We start from the raw sequence: 16,393 nt of genomic DNA, 5'->3' as shown, positions 1-16,393 counted from the left end.
AAATAAGTTCACTTATAAACATAGAAGTCATCCGAGACAATCTGAAAAAAAAAACCTTGAAAACTGTGGAAATTTTATTTAGCAAAATGAGTAGACACCCTGCATAAGAAGCAGTTAAAATGATCAAACTGTTGATTATTTGCAATTATTATTAAGCCAAGTTTTACCAATATTTCTCAATAAGTTTGTGTACCGTCGAGCGGTGACTAGGCCCTACGTTGTGTCTTAATGTTTTTCCGGATCCTCGCACGTTTCAAAACTAACCGAATTTTCGATTTCTTCCACTAACCGAGAAACATTTCCATACAACGCTTTTATTTCATGCAACGAAACGATCAAACTGCGACTAACTACACTAAAAAGGTTGTGCTATGATCCACACGCTATTTCAAAACTACTCAAATTTGGGTGCAATCCACCCAGATCGGTCAAAACTGAACCTACCAAAAATGGGTAAACTGCGTTGGGAGTGACAAGTAGACAAATGAAAAACGTTGATCGGATTCATGTCAATGTTGTTGATTTGTCAACTTGTCAACAAATTTGGGTAGTCTTGGTGCAAGTTGGTGCAAGCGCTACTCGCATCTGTCAACTAACAGGGTTCGGCAACCTGATACCAACTTCATTACACCTTAAAAGCGTTGGGCGCAACAGTTTGTTTTAAATCATTGATAATTCTACATTAATCTGAGCTTCTTTTTTGTTCCCCCATATATGGTTGGTAATAAACATATTTTTATAACATATAAATGATATGTAGGCTAGAGAACTACTTCGGCCTAATCGCCCATTTTGGGCCTATCGAGCAGAAAACTTCAAATAAATCCATGATTTCAGAGTTAACAAGTCAATTATGGGTTTGGTACGATACTTTAGTTAATAAGCTACCGAACGAATTCAATGAGAACGCGTGGTATGAAAGTTTGCACCCATTATTCCCAAAAACAAAAAAAGCGCTCCGACCGAATCAATTTTTATCTTCATACGATAGGCCGAAGTGAATTCATTGGCGTTTCAATGCGTTAGGCCGAGTTTAAAATCCGTAGGCAGAGTTTGGCGTCAAGAAGCAGTGTTGGACTTTTGACAATATCTCAACGACTGGTTTCTCGTTTTCAAATCTTATGGTACGTACGGAAAGGCAAATAAATTTGGAAGCCATCAGTAATAATAACATTCCGTTTGGTGCTAAACTGATCTAGATTAAGAAAGACTAAGTGCGTGTTATGCTTAATAGGCCGGAAATGGGGTTTTTAACCCTATGAGCTATAATCACAACAACTCACATTCTGCAGACATACTGTAAGTCCAAGTGATAATAAAATAGCTGCAATAGCTATTGGAACAAGTCATGCAAACAAATAAAAAAAAACTCTTGTTCGATTTCACCCCAAAGTAATATTTTGAAATTTTCAAACATTCATTATTCAAACTAAACCCTGAAAACATTCAAATTCTTCATTTGAAACCAAAGTTTTTGAAACTTCGCGAGTTTCTGTCGAGACAAAATGTGGACAACTTTCGTTTATAGCTGCCTATTTGCCATTCCAATGCGTAGGCCAGCAAAAGAATTTTTACAAGGGTAACATTCAGAAATTTACCCGTCATAGGTCTAAATTCTTCATTATTGGTTATTTAAATGTAAAACACCGCTCATGGAATAATGCTCAAAGTAGCTCCAATGGAAATATATTATTTGAACTATTCAATATCCAAACAGCCCAACATGCTTTCTCCAGCAAGAAATCCACTTAACTTTTAGTCTGAACTGATTCATGTCAGCTTTGTAGCCAATAGATTACCCATGCTGACTTCGGTTCTGATCACCTTCCAGTAACTTTTAAAATATCCCAAGAAATAATTTCTAATCATAACAGCTCTACTTTCAATTACCATAGAGCTGGTGGGGAGCAATATCGAGCATTTTTGGAATATAGCTTCGATCCAAATATTCCTTTTCAAACCAACGATGATACTAATAATGCACTCTGACTACTTCTATAGTTAAAGCAAGAGCTGTCTCAGTAGCAAAATGCGAGGTTAAATTCGATTAAATTACAATAGACGACGATTTCAGCTCTTGATCCGTCTGAAAAATGTCCGAAGGCGGCGAAATCAAAGAACACTCGATCCTGCCATGAAAATTATCTCTACGACATTTGCGAAAATAAATTAAAAAGTGATTCTCTGCTCTGAGGAACAACACTTTTGAAAATTATGTTTCGAAATTAGACTCGAGTTCCAAACCCCTTTGAAAAAATTTTAAAAGCATATTCCAGCGCTTAAAGGTGGTAAAATTTTGATCACAAATTTGGAAAAAAAGCTCAGAAACTTGCTAAGCAATGAATTCCCAGAATTTAAGGTTTCGTTATTCGTAATTGGTTGTTTTATTGGTTACGATAGCCTGTGAGTATAAACTGTGTATTAGGTCAATGAAAAATAATGTAAATTACAGTAGGATCCAAATAAAAGTTAACAAATTAAGCAGTAAATCTAAGCAGAAAAAAAAACTAAGCAACAGAAAAAAAAATACAAATCGAGAGACAGCTAATTTAGATTGTGTGCATGTTAATTTTGCATTGATCTTCTAAGAGCACGTTTGAAGGCAGTGATTGTCGGTTTCTGTTTGACTTCTAGTGGCTTTGTTTTCAGTACCAAAACTGACTATCAGTCAATCCGTTATTTGTTTATTCAAATCACGTTCACTAAATTCTGAACAGTCTGAATGTTCTCTAAAACACAATCACAGGAAGACAAGTAAAAAACTACACAATGCGTCATCGTGAATATGAACTAAAAACACTCAAACCAATTTATCATGCATCGGAAATCGTCACCCAACGGTACATTTATCGGAACCGTTCATGGTGCATTCACGAAGTGAGGACTACCACTTGTCGCCGAATGTAGCACCAACCCGAGTTTTGGATGCTGAACGACAATCATTCACCAAACACAAGAATTACCAACACTGCACGTCACCACCACTAAACTTTTAGACACACACACAGGTGAATGGATAGACGTCACACTTCGTCGAACAGGAAGAGAGCAAGAGAGAGCACCATACAGCGCGCAGCACTCTGCTGTGCTGGTATTACACTGCTCTGCGAACCGAAGGGAGGGAGCGCCGAATGAGGCTTGAGAGGTGGTACAGCCTCTTTAGCACTTATCGAAGCGAACTCCCTTCGCATCCAGCCTAAGAAGAATCCGAGATTGCTTCGTCCTTCAACCCTGCACACTCACTTTTTTTTTTCTTTCTTCAATAACGGGGGACGATTTCATCCGATTTTTACATCGAATCACTGCGTACTTTTACGAAACTAGCAACGACGAACGCTTTTTACACCGGGGAAAATTCTTCTCACTGCACGGCAGCAGGAAAATTGAAAGAATGAACCACACGGAACAGCACTGACAAATCGTGGAATCAATCGCCAACGGTCACGAACGGTTCTCATCTACAGACTGACTGACTGATTGACTGCTCTGCTCTGTGGTAGCAGTCGAAGCGCGTTGGACTACGTACGTCGCAAACTCCGAATGAAGATGAGAGAGAGAGAGAGCGAGAGATTTTTTTTATTCAAGACGGCACACGCACACTAGCAAAAAGTGTGTGAAGAGAGAAAATTTAATCTCTTTTCAAGAGAGTTAAGGTAAAACAGGTGCGCTGGTAGGTGTAAGCTTCATAAAATCGATCGATTGAACTCGTTCTCACAAACATTCATGCGACGGGTGCGCCTGGCATTAGTTTTGTTTTATTTTTATTTTTATTATGACAGGAACGCGAGCGAGATGTGAACAGTTACCGTACTGTCAAGCAAGTTCTACTAGTCACCGCTAGGGGGAAACCAATGTTTTAATATGGCGGTTTCTATGAACATGGATCACAGAAACAAAATTGCCCAGAGATTGAGTTCTCAACATAACGTTGGGTAATTTTAAGTTTTGAGTCTCACGTGCACTAAAAGAAACGAGAGATTAGACTGACCCATGACTCATGACTAATAAACCAATAAACCACTAGTGAGTATTTGAGGTAATCTCAAATTTGAGTCAATTGGGTACAATCAAAGCAACCGGTGAACACTCGTGTTTATTTCAGTTACCGTGGGGACGTAATTTGTGATTAGATCCGGTCCCTTTAAAATTGTATCATTATTTATGTACGGTCCTTATATTTGAAATGGCGTTTCACATTCATCTAGTGATGGCCGATTTTCATTCGAATAATCGATTAATCGATTAACGAACCGAACAGTAAAATATTTGTAATCGGTTATATCATGCCGATAGCAGCATTAACTTCTGCAGAGGATCATCACCGATCGTTTCAAACGAGTTTTGAAAGAAACATGACAGCAGAAAAAGCGCGCAAAATGTCATCTCTACCGAGGGGGGCATTGGTTGGCTGATTTGATGTGCGTAAGATAGAGATAGACATAGATAAAGATAGAGATAGAGATAGAAATTAATGAGTAAGAAGTAAATTGTCACCTCTTCCTCTTAGAGCTGAACCAATGAGATGCCATTTACATACGGTCTATCACCATAGAGGTAACTCTGAGAAGGTCCTGAAGAAACTTGCTCAACTTTTTGGCTCAGCTCTGGTACTCTCTTCGGTCCCAAGCTAATCGATTCACCCCTCGAAACATAGGAAAATCCACTAACCCCTCATTTTATCTGTCAAACTTTCATAGCGAATCAAAACAAACATTGTGCAGTAGTAGAATTTCGACTAGAATGGGGTACTTTAATCGTTTGCTTGGGACCAATAGGCTAGTCAAGTAGTGAGCCAATTTAAAATCGTTAGTTTTGTATTGATTGTTGCTATCACGCTTCACGCTCACTTGATTCTACTCATTTCATTTCCACACTAAATCTATCTTCTACATTCCTCCCCTCTCCTACTCTCATTAATTGAAGATCGTTGGAATTTCATCTCCCTCTGATTGAGCGCCAGTAGCAGCCTCGCAAAAAAGCTTTATCTGATTCTCACTTACCGAGTTGCGCCATTGTCGTGACTGGACCGAGGTTTCCAGCTGCGGTCACGGTTCCACGTATCTGCTGCTCCCTCTGTTGGTCCGCCACTGCTGCTATTCCTTCAGCTGGTGGTCCTTTGCTTAGGTAGGTACCTTATATTTATACCTCTAACTGTATCAAAATTTCCGAACCAATGAGATCCCGTTTACATACGGTCTATCACGCTTCACGCTCACTTGATTCTACAAATTTCTACTCCACACTAACTCTATCTACTACATCAGCGAGGGGCACTAAAATGGTGATATTTTCTAATGTAATCACACTTATTTAAAATAGTTCCAGTGCATCAAATTGATGAAATTTTGGATTTCGGTTCCATTTTTAATGCATTTTACGAATATGTAATTACCTCAATATCCCCAAACAACCCAATTGGGTTCTTTAGGGGTATTGAGGCAATTGCATTTTCGTAATCTGCATTACAAATGGAATCGAAATCCAAAATTTCATCAATTTTGGAGCACTGGAACTATTTTAAATAAGTGTGATTACATTAGCTAAAATCACCATCTTAGCACCCCTCGATGGTACTTCGTATGGGAACGAGCTGTCAGTTTGTTAGTTTTGTGTCAAACAGTGAAGTGATTATTTTGCTTTAAATCTTGATTTAAAAATTGAGATGGAAATAAATGGGATCGAAAAAAATATCGTTGTGCTCAGAAAACGACGCCTTTTCAGATCATGTATAAAAACCGACATATTTTTCAAAATTAAAGAACCTAATTGAACTTAATGTTGGGTCGAATAAACTTGGTGAGCAAGTAATTTGTTTGCCGCGGTTATTTGCAAATTACTTTAAGCTGTTTACTTAAAATTGCCTTACTGAACGGAAGATGGGATGTAGACGAAAAGAACTTAATTCAAGTTTGTTTTTATTTCCGTGTTGGACACTAGAAAGAAGGACTTCGAATAAAAATCAAACGAGAACTAACGGAATTTTTTTCACATTTACAATTATTTAATGTTTGATCAAAATAATTCACACTTACACAGACAGGAATGCAAAATTGATGCAGTTACAGATGAGCAACAATACTTCAAATATCAGACTTATTGTGTGTGTACTACTTAACAGAGGAGTGCTTTTACAGTTTCATTATTTTCACTACTAGATTAAGTTTATTGGCCAACTAAAATTACAATACGATGATTGGCTCCGGATCCACTGTAACAGGATCGGGTGTGGTCGGTAGATGACTAGTGCCCGGGTCATACCCGGCTTGATTGTCTCCGGGTAGTTCGGTGTACTCGGAATCTCTGCGAAATGAAGGTGAATCCATTAATAAGATTGAATGGGTATTTATTACTATTTTTAAACAAAAATATCCGAGAACCAAGTGCTGTTAGTGCTTAATGTTAGGGAATTATGATTAAGTGTGTGTATGGAACGGATTACTTACTCCCTGCTTACTGACCAATGAAAATTGGAGCAAAATGTTTGCTCCAAATTTATAAAGTTCGTTTCAGACGTTCTTTAGTTGGGATTTCTCTTACTTTTATGTATAACACTCTAAAAATTATCTACCGAAATGTATTGGAATTCGTTCACAGTTCTCATCAAATTATTACTAGTTCTCTCAAGAACTCGCATGAATTTCTCTCCAAAATTCTTTTTAAATTCTCCTGAAAAATTCTCTTTTGATATACTGTTTAAAATTATTCTGAAATTCTTCTCAGAATTCCCTTTAAACTCATCTCAGAATTATTTTGTAATCCTCCTCAAAATTCTCTTGAAAATCCGCTTGGAAATAAGTTTAAAAACTACTAGAAATTCTCATCTGCATTTTCTTTTAATTTCCATGGAACTATCCTTAGAATTCATTTGAAACTATTATCAACATTCGATTCCCTTGAAATTCGCCTCAGTATTCTTTTGTTATTGTCCTCAGCGTTCCATTGAAATTCTGCTTAAAATTTGTTTGGAATTCGCCTCAAACTCCCTTATGAATTCTATACAGAATCGCATTGGAGTACAACTAATAGGAAAAATGGATGTAATGTCGGCCTAAATGCCCCTAATTTGGGCCCAGCAATCGACTAAATTTTAAATAGTGACCAAAAATATCCATTAGTACCGTCCCAATGACGCGTTCATCTAGATAAAATTGACAAATAGCAGATTCTTAGCGATGAGCCCAATCTTAGATCCATAGGCCAACATTAGGGCCATTTCCCCTAACTACCTTTGATGTTCTCCTCGCAATTCACGTGAACTCACCTTGAACTTCTAGTCAGACCTCTCTAGGAACGTTCCTCATAAATCCTTTAGAATTCATATCTGAATTACCTAGGAATTTTCCTCACAATGACCCACAAATTCACCTTGGAATTTAATACACAATTTCCAAGAAGTTCGCTCAGAAATTACCAAGGATTTCTTCTCAAAATTCCTTTGGAATTCGTTTTGTGTTCTTACCAAAGAATTCTCATCATAATTCACTAGACAAAGCTTAACATAACACAAATTTAGAAAATTATTGGATTATTGGAATTTTCCTCAAAATCCCTTATAGACTCTATCTAAGAATCACATTGGATTATCAGTCATAACTACTTTTGAAGTTTTCCTCGTAATTCACTTGGAGCTCAGCTTGGAATTCAAGTCAGACATTTCTAGGGATGTTCCTCATAAATCCCTTAGAATTCCCCTCACAATTGCCCCGAGGGGGACAACTCTATCCAAGATGCGGGAACGATTTTGTTTTAGTGTGGTTAGCTGCGTACACGCTGAGTAGATAGAAAGAAGATTTATGACGATTCTGAAGATTTCCTGCAAAAAGATGATGCGCGATGCAAGTAGATGCGAGAAATGAAAGAAGATTTTTACTAGATTGGTTTGCTAGTGTGAGATTTTTCGAGCATCTACAATTGAAATTTAGATGGGACGCCCCCCTCGAATTGCCCACAAATTTACCTTAAAATTTTAGACACAATTTCCTTGGAATTAGCTCCGAAATTGCCAAGGATTTCTTCTCATAATTTCTTTGTAATTCGTTTTGTGTTCTTACCAAAGGATTGTCAACATAATTCTCTAGACAATGCTTACAATTACCAAAATTTAAAGAATTATTTTTAGTCATTAAATATTAATCGGTACCCCGAAACTCAATTTCTTGTTCAAATCGAGGATCATAGAAGTTTTTCGAAATCAGACGTTTTGAGTATTTCTCCTAATTGCAGATTCTTGAGTTTTTTTTCTTAAATCTATAATTTCTAAATGTTTTTGGAAGTCTCACAATCTAAAAAATAATCAAGCTACAAAATCTCTAAAACTTTTCAAAGTCCTGAAGGCTTTGGCTAGCGCGTTATGATTTTTTATTACTCCAAGAACTCCAAAACTGCATGAAATTAAAAAAAAAATAACACAAAGTTTATGCTTAGCTCAGTCGGTAAAGGCGCAGCTACAAAGCAAGACCATGCTGGAGAGCGAGCGGCCAGCGGCTGGAGGAAGATGAGATGCAAGAGCGGCCCTTCAGTCAACGGGCTTAGCCCGTAACTCACACGCGAGACCGAACAGGCAGCAATAGACAACACCAAGGCAATGCTGCACCTGCTAATAATGCTGTGGTTGCCCGGCGTCAATCGCTCACTTTAGCCGGCCACCAAAGGCAGCGGATCATGTGGACGAGGGAGATGAACCAGTACGTGATGCGCTGCTACTACGTGTTCACGAGGTTGGAGACGAATATGTCCGGCAGATCAAGGATGCTGGATATGTTCAATGAGCGATTTGCCAACCAGCTTGACCGGAACAAGTTGTATACTAGGCAGCGAGCAATCATGTCACACAACTTGCTCGCACCGGCCACGGTAGAGTGCATCCAGCTGGAAGTGCGGAGGGAACTATGGAGGGAAGGGAATGGATCGAGTGATACGTCGAGAAGGAGTTCTGTTGGGCTGAATGCATCACTTGCGAGTGAGACACGTGGTAAACACGTCAACGCAGGAGCCAACCGCTCCTGGACAAGTAGTAGACCAGCAACGACAGCAACTACGGGATGAGCAGCGACAGCAACTACGGAACGCAGCGGCTACGCAGTTCCAAGGGACGGACCCCATGTTCCGGCACAGGATACCAAAACTGCAGTATACCTACCGACTAACGAGTGCAGTAAGCATTCTCAACGAGGATATTTTGCCACAGCACTTGGAAGCCGTTGAGAACCTTGAGGACCTGCAGTTCATAGTGTACTGTGCAGCTATGGCAGTGGTACAAACATTGAGATTGCTGACGTAACCGCAAGGAGACGGCGAAAGTCGTACACGTCCCAACGCACAAAAACGCTTCGAGGGCCAAATCGTCACACTTCGGACTAAAATAGGTCGGTTGACACAGTACAAGAGGGGAAACCGATCATCGAGGCTAGTTCGGCACGTTGCTGAAATTGTCAAGCCCGCAGAGCTCCATGACCTCACTAAAGCCGATATTACTGAGGTGCTCGACACCCATGTACAGCGGTTGAGTGCTCTTGCTAAACGGATGCGACGTTATGGAGAAAGTTCGAAGTGGTAGAAGGAAAATCGAATGTTCAACACTAACGAAAGGGAGTTCTACAACCACATCCGTAACAACAAAACCGATTATAGCGAAGGAATCCCGGAGATTGGCGATGTAACACAGTTTTGGGCCGATCTGTGGGAGAATCCTGCTCAACATAACAATGATGGGATGTGGCTAGCAGAGGAAGAGGATAGGAGTAATGGAATTGTAAGTATGCCCACGGTCGTTGTAACCGCTCAGGATATTCGGGAGGCTACCCGTTATACCAGGAATTTGGCTGCACCAGGACCAGATTTTGTGCATAATTTCTGGTATAAAAAGTTCATCTCAATCCATGGGCGGATGGCGGAATGCTTCAATATGGTACTAGAAGACCCGCAACAGCTACCAGAATTCATTACCAGAGGGGTGACATATCTTCTGCCCAAGGACTAAAACACGGTTAATCCAGCAAATTACAGGCCAATATCATGTCTCTCGACCCTGTACAAAGTGCTCTCATCAGTAATAAATCGGAAGATACAGAGCCATTGCAATGTAAACAACGTTATGGCCGACGAACAGAAGGGCTGCCGGCAAAACACTCAAGGCTGCAAAGATCAGGTCATCATCGATGCAGTTATTGTCCGTTAGGCGAGCCAGAAAAAGAGAAACCTGAGCATGGCGTACATCGACTACAAGAAGGCGTTCGACTCAGTACCGCATTCGTACCTTCTCAAGGTACTGCTGTTGTACAAGGTGGACGATGGAGTCATCAGGCTTATGCAGCACGCAATGGGAATGTGGAGCATAGCTCTCCACGTTACTGACAGAGCAATGGTGTTACGGTCCAGAACTCTCAGCATAAGAAGAGGGATTTTCCAAGGCGATACCTTTAGTCCACTATGGTTCTGCCTTGCAATGAACCCCCTCAGCAGAGCACTCAATCAATGCAACTATGGCTACCATTTGAAAAGTGGAGGAAGAAGCACAAATGTAACCCACACACAGAAGCTTCACCGTCTCTTACAGCTTGTAACGGTATTCAGTAATGACATCCGGATGGAGTTTGGAGTCGATAAATGTCGAAAAGTCAACATCCGTCGGGGTCAAGTAGTGGATACTGGCAGTTTTCGCATCAACGAACAGGAGGAGATTCGGAATATGGTTGAAGGCGAAACCTACAAGTACCTGGGGTTCCTGCAACTGAAAGGGATTCGCCATACAGCGATCAAGAGGGAGCTGCAGGAAAAGTTCTTGTATCGAATCAATCGTGTTCTGAGGTCGTTCCTGTCGACCGGCAACAAGATAAAGGCGATAAACAGGTTTGCCGTGCCCCTGTTGATCTACAGCTTTGGAGTGATCAAGTGGACCAACACAGACTTGGAGGCGATAGAACGAGTAGTACGAGTGGCGTTCCCTAAGCATCGCATGCATCACCCAAAGTCGGCCGTCTAGAGAGTCACCTTGCCACGTAATGAAGGAGGAAGAGGCATCACAGTCCGCATCGTGCTCTCTTGCCGTGCGGATCTATTTGCTTTTTGCTGAAGGAAGTGTTACTACTACCTAAAGCTACAACAAATTTAAACAGCACTTTTCAGTGCTCAACCTGTAAAAATGTTCTACCTTGTTCAACTCTTATTCCTCTTCGATCCTTGTTTGGACCCTACCCGAGGTAATCCTTCTTGGATATCGATTTGGAAAATTCCTCTTCGATCCTTCAGATTCTTATAGTAATCTGCTTGGAAGTCGATTTGGATAAAAATTTACTGCCGCCATGGCGCCTAAACGCAAAAGAAAGGGGCAAACTCTTGACCCCCCTTCTGATGAAATTAATTTGAGTAATCAATTTGATTTGCTCACGGATGATGAGAATGATCCATCATCCAAGAAAAATTCTAGTAAACTTTCCCGGCTTAATGCCAAGAAGGAAAAGATTCCCCCTATTGTGATAACCACTACCGATTTCCATGCTCTTCGCATGGAACTTTTGAATTTCGTGAAAGTTAAGTTTTCACTACAAATTGGACGTCGGGGTGAATGCCGTGTATTGGCTGAAACCTTGGACGGATTTAAATGTCTTCTCAAGTATCTTACTGAGAAGAAGCACAAATTTTTTACTTACGACACCAAAACTGAACGTGTGTTCAAGGTTGTCATGAAAGGACTGCCCAGTGGTGAATCCCTGGATCAGATCAAAGATGAACTGGCAAAATTACTTGGAGTTGTGCCACTCCAAGTAATCAAAATGAAAATGAAATCCCGTCCTGGCGATTCGCGCAACGGGATTTCTAATGATTTTTATTTAGTTCACTTCAAGTCTAGTGAACTAAACAACCTTAAGGCCTTAGAAAAAGCTAGCCTTATGCTCCATGTCCGAGTGAAGTGGGAACACTTCAGGAAGACTGGAGGAAATTTCCAAAACCTCACCCAGTGCCGTAAGTGCCAGGGATGGGGTCACGGAACTAAAAATTGCTACATGCCAGCTAAATGCATGAATTATGGTGATTCCTCTCACGCAAAGGACGACTGTCCTGTGAAGGAAGATCCTAAGAAATTTAAATGTTCAAATTGTGGTGAAAACCACAAATCCAATTTTTGGGAATGTAAGACTCGCAAAGCGATCCTACAATCTCGTTCTAACCGTCAGGTAGGAAACGCTCCACGTTTCCGACCAGGTACAAATTCCTCTGCTGTTAACAACGGTCAGCGAGGAACAAATTCTACATTCGTACCCGTAGGTACAAATATCTCCCCTGCTTCAAATGTTTCATCTGTACCTACTCCCCTCGCTGCTAACAATGTTCAGCGAGTTAATGGAGCTACCTATGCTGCTATTGCAGCGGGTAGAAATCAAAATACTAACCAACGTTCTAACGGAAATTTTGACAATTTTGACTTAGGAAGCATTACTGCCCCCAAAATGGAATTTTTACAGAATTCATTAATTGACATGATTTCTGATATGCTTAAATCTAACTCCATGTTTGATGCTATTCAAACTGGAGTAAAATTTGCAAATAATATTGTCATGACTTTAAAATTCAGTAATGGATTTTAAAGCATTAAATATTGTAAATTGGAATGCTCGATCTCTTAAAGATAATGAAGACGAGCTATTTAACTTTTTGAGAGTTCATAACGTGCATATTGCCGTTATAACTGAAACGTTCCTTAAACCTGCCCATAAGGTTAAGAAGGACGCAAATTACTTGATTTATAGAAATGATCGTCTTGATGGACCCTGTGGTGGCGTTGCCATCATTATTCATAGACGAATCAAACATAAAATTCTTTCTTCATTTGAAACCAAAGTTTTTGAAACTTTGGGGGTTTCTGTTGAAACAAAATTTGGACAACTTACGTTTATAGCTGCCTATTTGCCATTCCAATGCGTAGGCCAGCAAAAGAATTTTCTCAAGGGTGACCTCCAGAAACTTACCCGTCATAGGTCTAAATTCTTCATTATTGGTGATTTTAATGCAAAACACCGCTCATGGAATAATGCTCAAAGCAATTCCAATGGTAATATTCTGTTTGATGATTGTTCTGCAGGTTATTACACTATTCAATATCCAAACAGCCCAACATGCTTTTCTTCTGCAAGAAATCCCTCCACTATTGATTTGGATTCATGTCAACTTTGTAGCCAATTGGTTACCCATGCTGACTTCGGTTCTGATCACCTTCCAGTAACTTTTGAAATATCCCAAGAAATAATTTCTAATCCCAACAGCTCTACTTTCAATTACCATAGAGCTAATTGGGAGCGGTATCGAACATTTATGGAATATAACTTCGATCCAAACATTCCTTTGCAAACCAAAGATGAAATTAATTATGCTCTTGAATCTCTGACTACTTCTATAGTTGAAGCAAGAGCTGCCTCAGTACCAAAATGCGAGGTTAAATTCGATTCAATTATAATAGACGATGATCTTCAGCTCTTGATCCGTCTTAAAAATGTCCGTAGGAGACAATATCAAAGAACACGCGATCCTGCCATGAAAGTTATCTGGCGGGATTTGCAAAAACAAATTAAAAAGCGATTCTCTGCCCTGAGGAACAAAACTTTTGAAAATAATATTTCTAAATTAGACCCGAGTTCCAAACCCTTTTGGAAACTCACAAAAATTTTGAAAAAACCTCAAAAGCCTATTCCAGCGCTTAAAGAAGGTGGTAAAATTTTGATCACAAATTTGGAAAAAGCTCAGAAACTTGCTAAGCAATTCGAGAGTTCCCATAATTTCAGTTTGGGTCTTACTAGTCCTATTGAGAATCAGGTTGCTCGGGATTTTCGGAATATTTTCTCTCGGGAAAATATTTTTGATGATTCCTGGGGGACTGATTTGGACGAAGTAAGGTCTATAACTAAAAAGTTTCAAAATATGAAAGCTCCAGGTGATGATGGAATTTTCTATATCCTCATCAAAAAACTCCCAGAGAGTACCTTGTCTTTCCTGGTAAAATTATTTAACAGATGTTTCCATTTGGCATACTTTCCTGATAAATGGAAAAATGCAAAAGTTGTTCCAATTTTGAAGCCGGATAAAAATCCAGCTGAAGCTTCTAGCTACCGTCCAATAAGTTTGCTTTCTTCAATAAGTAAACTTTTTGAAAAGATAATTTTGAATAGAATGATGCTTCACATCAATACGAACTCAATTTTTGCAGATGAGCAGTTTGGATTTCGCCATGGGCATTCAACTACTCATCAACTCTTAAGAGTTAACAATTTAATTCGTTCAAACAAATCTGAAGGCCACTCAACTGGAGTTGCTCTTCTAGACATAGAAAAAGCATTCGACAGTGTTTGGCATGAAGGTTTGATTGCTAAATTGAAAAAGTTTAATTTTCCACTTTATATTATGAAATTAGTTCAAAATTATTTAACTGACAGAACTCTTCAAGTAAATTATCAAAATTCCAAATCTAATCGACTACCTCTTAGGGCAGGAGTTCCTCAGGGTAGCATTCTTGGGCCTATATTGTATAACATTTTCACTTCGGACCTCCCTGATTTGCCTCAGGGTTGCCACAAATCTTTGTTCGCTGTTGACACAGGCATTTCCGCTAAAGGAAGAAGTCTTCGTGTTATTTGCAGCAGACTGCAGAAAAGTTTAGATATTTTCTCTTCTTATTTACAAAAATGGAAGATTTCTCCCAACGCTTCCAAAACTCAACTTATAATATTTCAACATAAGCCTAGAGCTTCATTTTTGAAGCCTAGTAGTAGTCACATAGTCACTATGAGTTCCAATTTCCTGGTCAAACCAAGTGAAATATCTTGGATTAATACTTGACCAAAAATTAACTTTTAAAGATCACATTGAGGGCTTTCAAGCCCAATGTAACAAATATATAAAATGTTTGTATCCTCTTATAAACAGGAAATCCAAACTTTGCCTGACGAATAAACTTCTAATATTTAAACAAGTTTTTAGACCGGCCATGCTTTACGCTGTGCCAATATGGTCTAGTTGCTGCACTACCAGGAAAAAAGCACTTCAAAGGATTCAGAACAAAATTCTGAAAATGATTTTGAAGTTGCCTCCCTGGTACAGTACAACCGAAGTACATAGAATTTCGAATGTTGAGACTTTAGCACAAATGTCCAACAAAATAATTAATAATTTCAGGCAAAAATCGTTGCAATCCTCAATTACAACGATTAATTCCCTTTATACTTAGATAAGATTTAGTTTTAGTTTTTAGTTTTAAGATATCAATTGTTATACTGACATGCAGGTTAAAAAACCTGTTTAAAATACTGAATTGCCAAGACATGAACAATGTAAAAACACTTAGATATATATCATAACAATTAAGGCTGGTACGTTACTGCAGTAACTGGAGCACCTAGGTTAAAATGAAATGTAATTTATTTTGAATTTGGAACAAATAAAGAGTAAAAAAAAAAAAAAAAGGAAGAGGCATCACTGATATCCAAGCGCTATGTGTTTCCCAGATTCAGCAGTTGCGGAGCTACTTCGTAGAAATCCAGAACCGTCACGAAGTCTACCGTGCTGTTTGTGAGGCAGACCAACTACCAGTTGAATTGCGACCTAAAAACTGTAAAGTCGCATCGTGGAAGCTGAAGGAGCTGCATGGCACGCATCCTCATCAGTTGGAACAAGCGCATGTCGACAAAGTGGCGTCGAATACGTGGCTGGTGCGATGTGAACTCTTCTCAGAGACTGAAGGTTTCATGGTAGCCATCCAGGATCGGGTTATTGCGACGAATAACTACCGTAGGTACATATTGCACGAAGAAGTAGAAGACCCGTGTAGAAATAGCAATGCAGTATAAAATAGCAAAATAGACCATTATTGACCACAGATATTTTTTAAGGTTGTGAATTTGGTTCTACGTTTTGATATATCTAGGTAGCCAACATTGATAATTCACTAAGAGCTTTTTTTTTCAGAATTTCTTCATAATGATCCAAAAAACTCATTTAGAATCATTTCCTTTCTCTTAAACTTGTCTCTAAAATAAGCCTAACAAAAATAATATTGCATTCTTGAAATTCTTTGCAGAACAATCAACGATAGATTATTTTCATAGTTGGAGATGCTTAACGTCAAACATCAGACTCAAAGTGGAAATTTTGTACGATATATGAGGAGATGAAAGCATAGAGTTGGTAGTTCTGTTATAGTACGGTAGTGTGAAAATGGTATATAGACAGTAGAAAGCGAGCAAAGGACAATTTTGAGGAAGGTACGAATCGAGTAGAGCATGCGCTTTACCAAACTAATCCGTTAATGAGGTATGGTGAGGTGTGTGTTCCCCCGGCACCACTGGAAAAATGAATGATTACCGATTTGATCATGAACCTCCGATGTGCGGAAACAGTTCTATCGATT

At 39.2% G+C, this 16,393-nt stretch overlaps 2 protein-coding genes across 3 annotated transcripts in view; both read right to left on the bottom strand.

Annotated features, from left to right (window-relative positions):
• The window catches only part of Gprk2 (G protein-coupled receptor kinase 2), a 295,638-nt gene extending 292,168 nt beyond the window's left edge, over positions 1-3,470 (bottom strand). The window contains exon 1 of the mRNA XM_065222482.1: positions 3,244-3,470. The gene's annotated coding sequence lies outside the window, so the exon portion shown is untranslated. The remainder of the gene's footprint in view (positions 1-3,243) is intronic.
• A 2,543-nt stretch (positions 3,471-6,013) lies between these two features.
• The window catches only part of Ctns (Cystinosin), an 82,506-nt gene continuing 72,126 nt past the window's right edge, over positions 6,014-16,393 (bottom strand). For both annotated transcript variants that reach the window (XM_065222491.1, XM_065222492.1), the window contains exon 6: positions 6,014-6,300. In XM_065222491.1, coding sequence (XP_065078563.1) covers positions 6,180-6,300 — 121 coding nt within the window. In that variant the 3' untranslated portion in view covers positions 6,014-6,179. The remainder of the gene's footprint in view (positions 6,301-16,393) is intronic.

Source organism: Ochlerotatus camptorhynchus, unplaced genomic scaffold, assembly GCF_037179485.1.
Source record: "Ochlerotatus camptorhynchus isolate MF236.1 unplaced genomic scaffold, CSIRO-AGI_Acam_v1.1 ptg000170l, whole genome shotgun sequence".
In the NCBI taxonomy this organism is placed as follows: domain Eukaryota; kingdom Metazoa; phylum Arthropoda; class Insecta; order Diptera; family Culicidae; genus Ochlerotatus; species Ochlerotatus camptorhynchus.
Note: the sequence above shows the minus strand (reverse complement) of the source record. Positions and strands in the feature narration are given on the sequence as shown.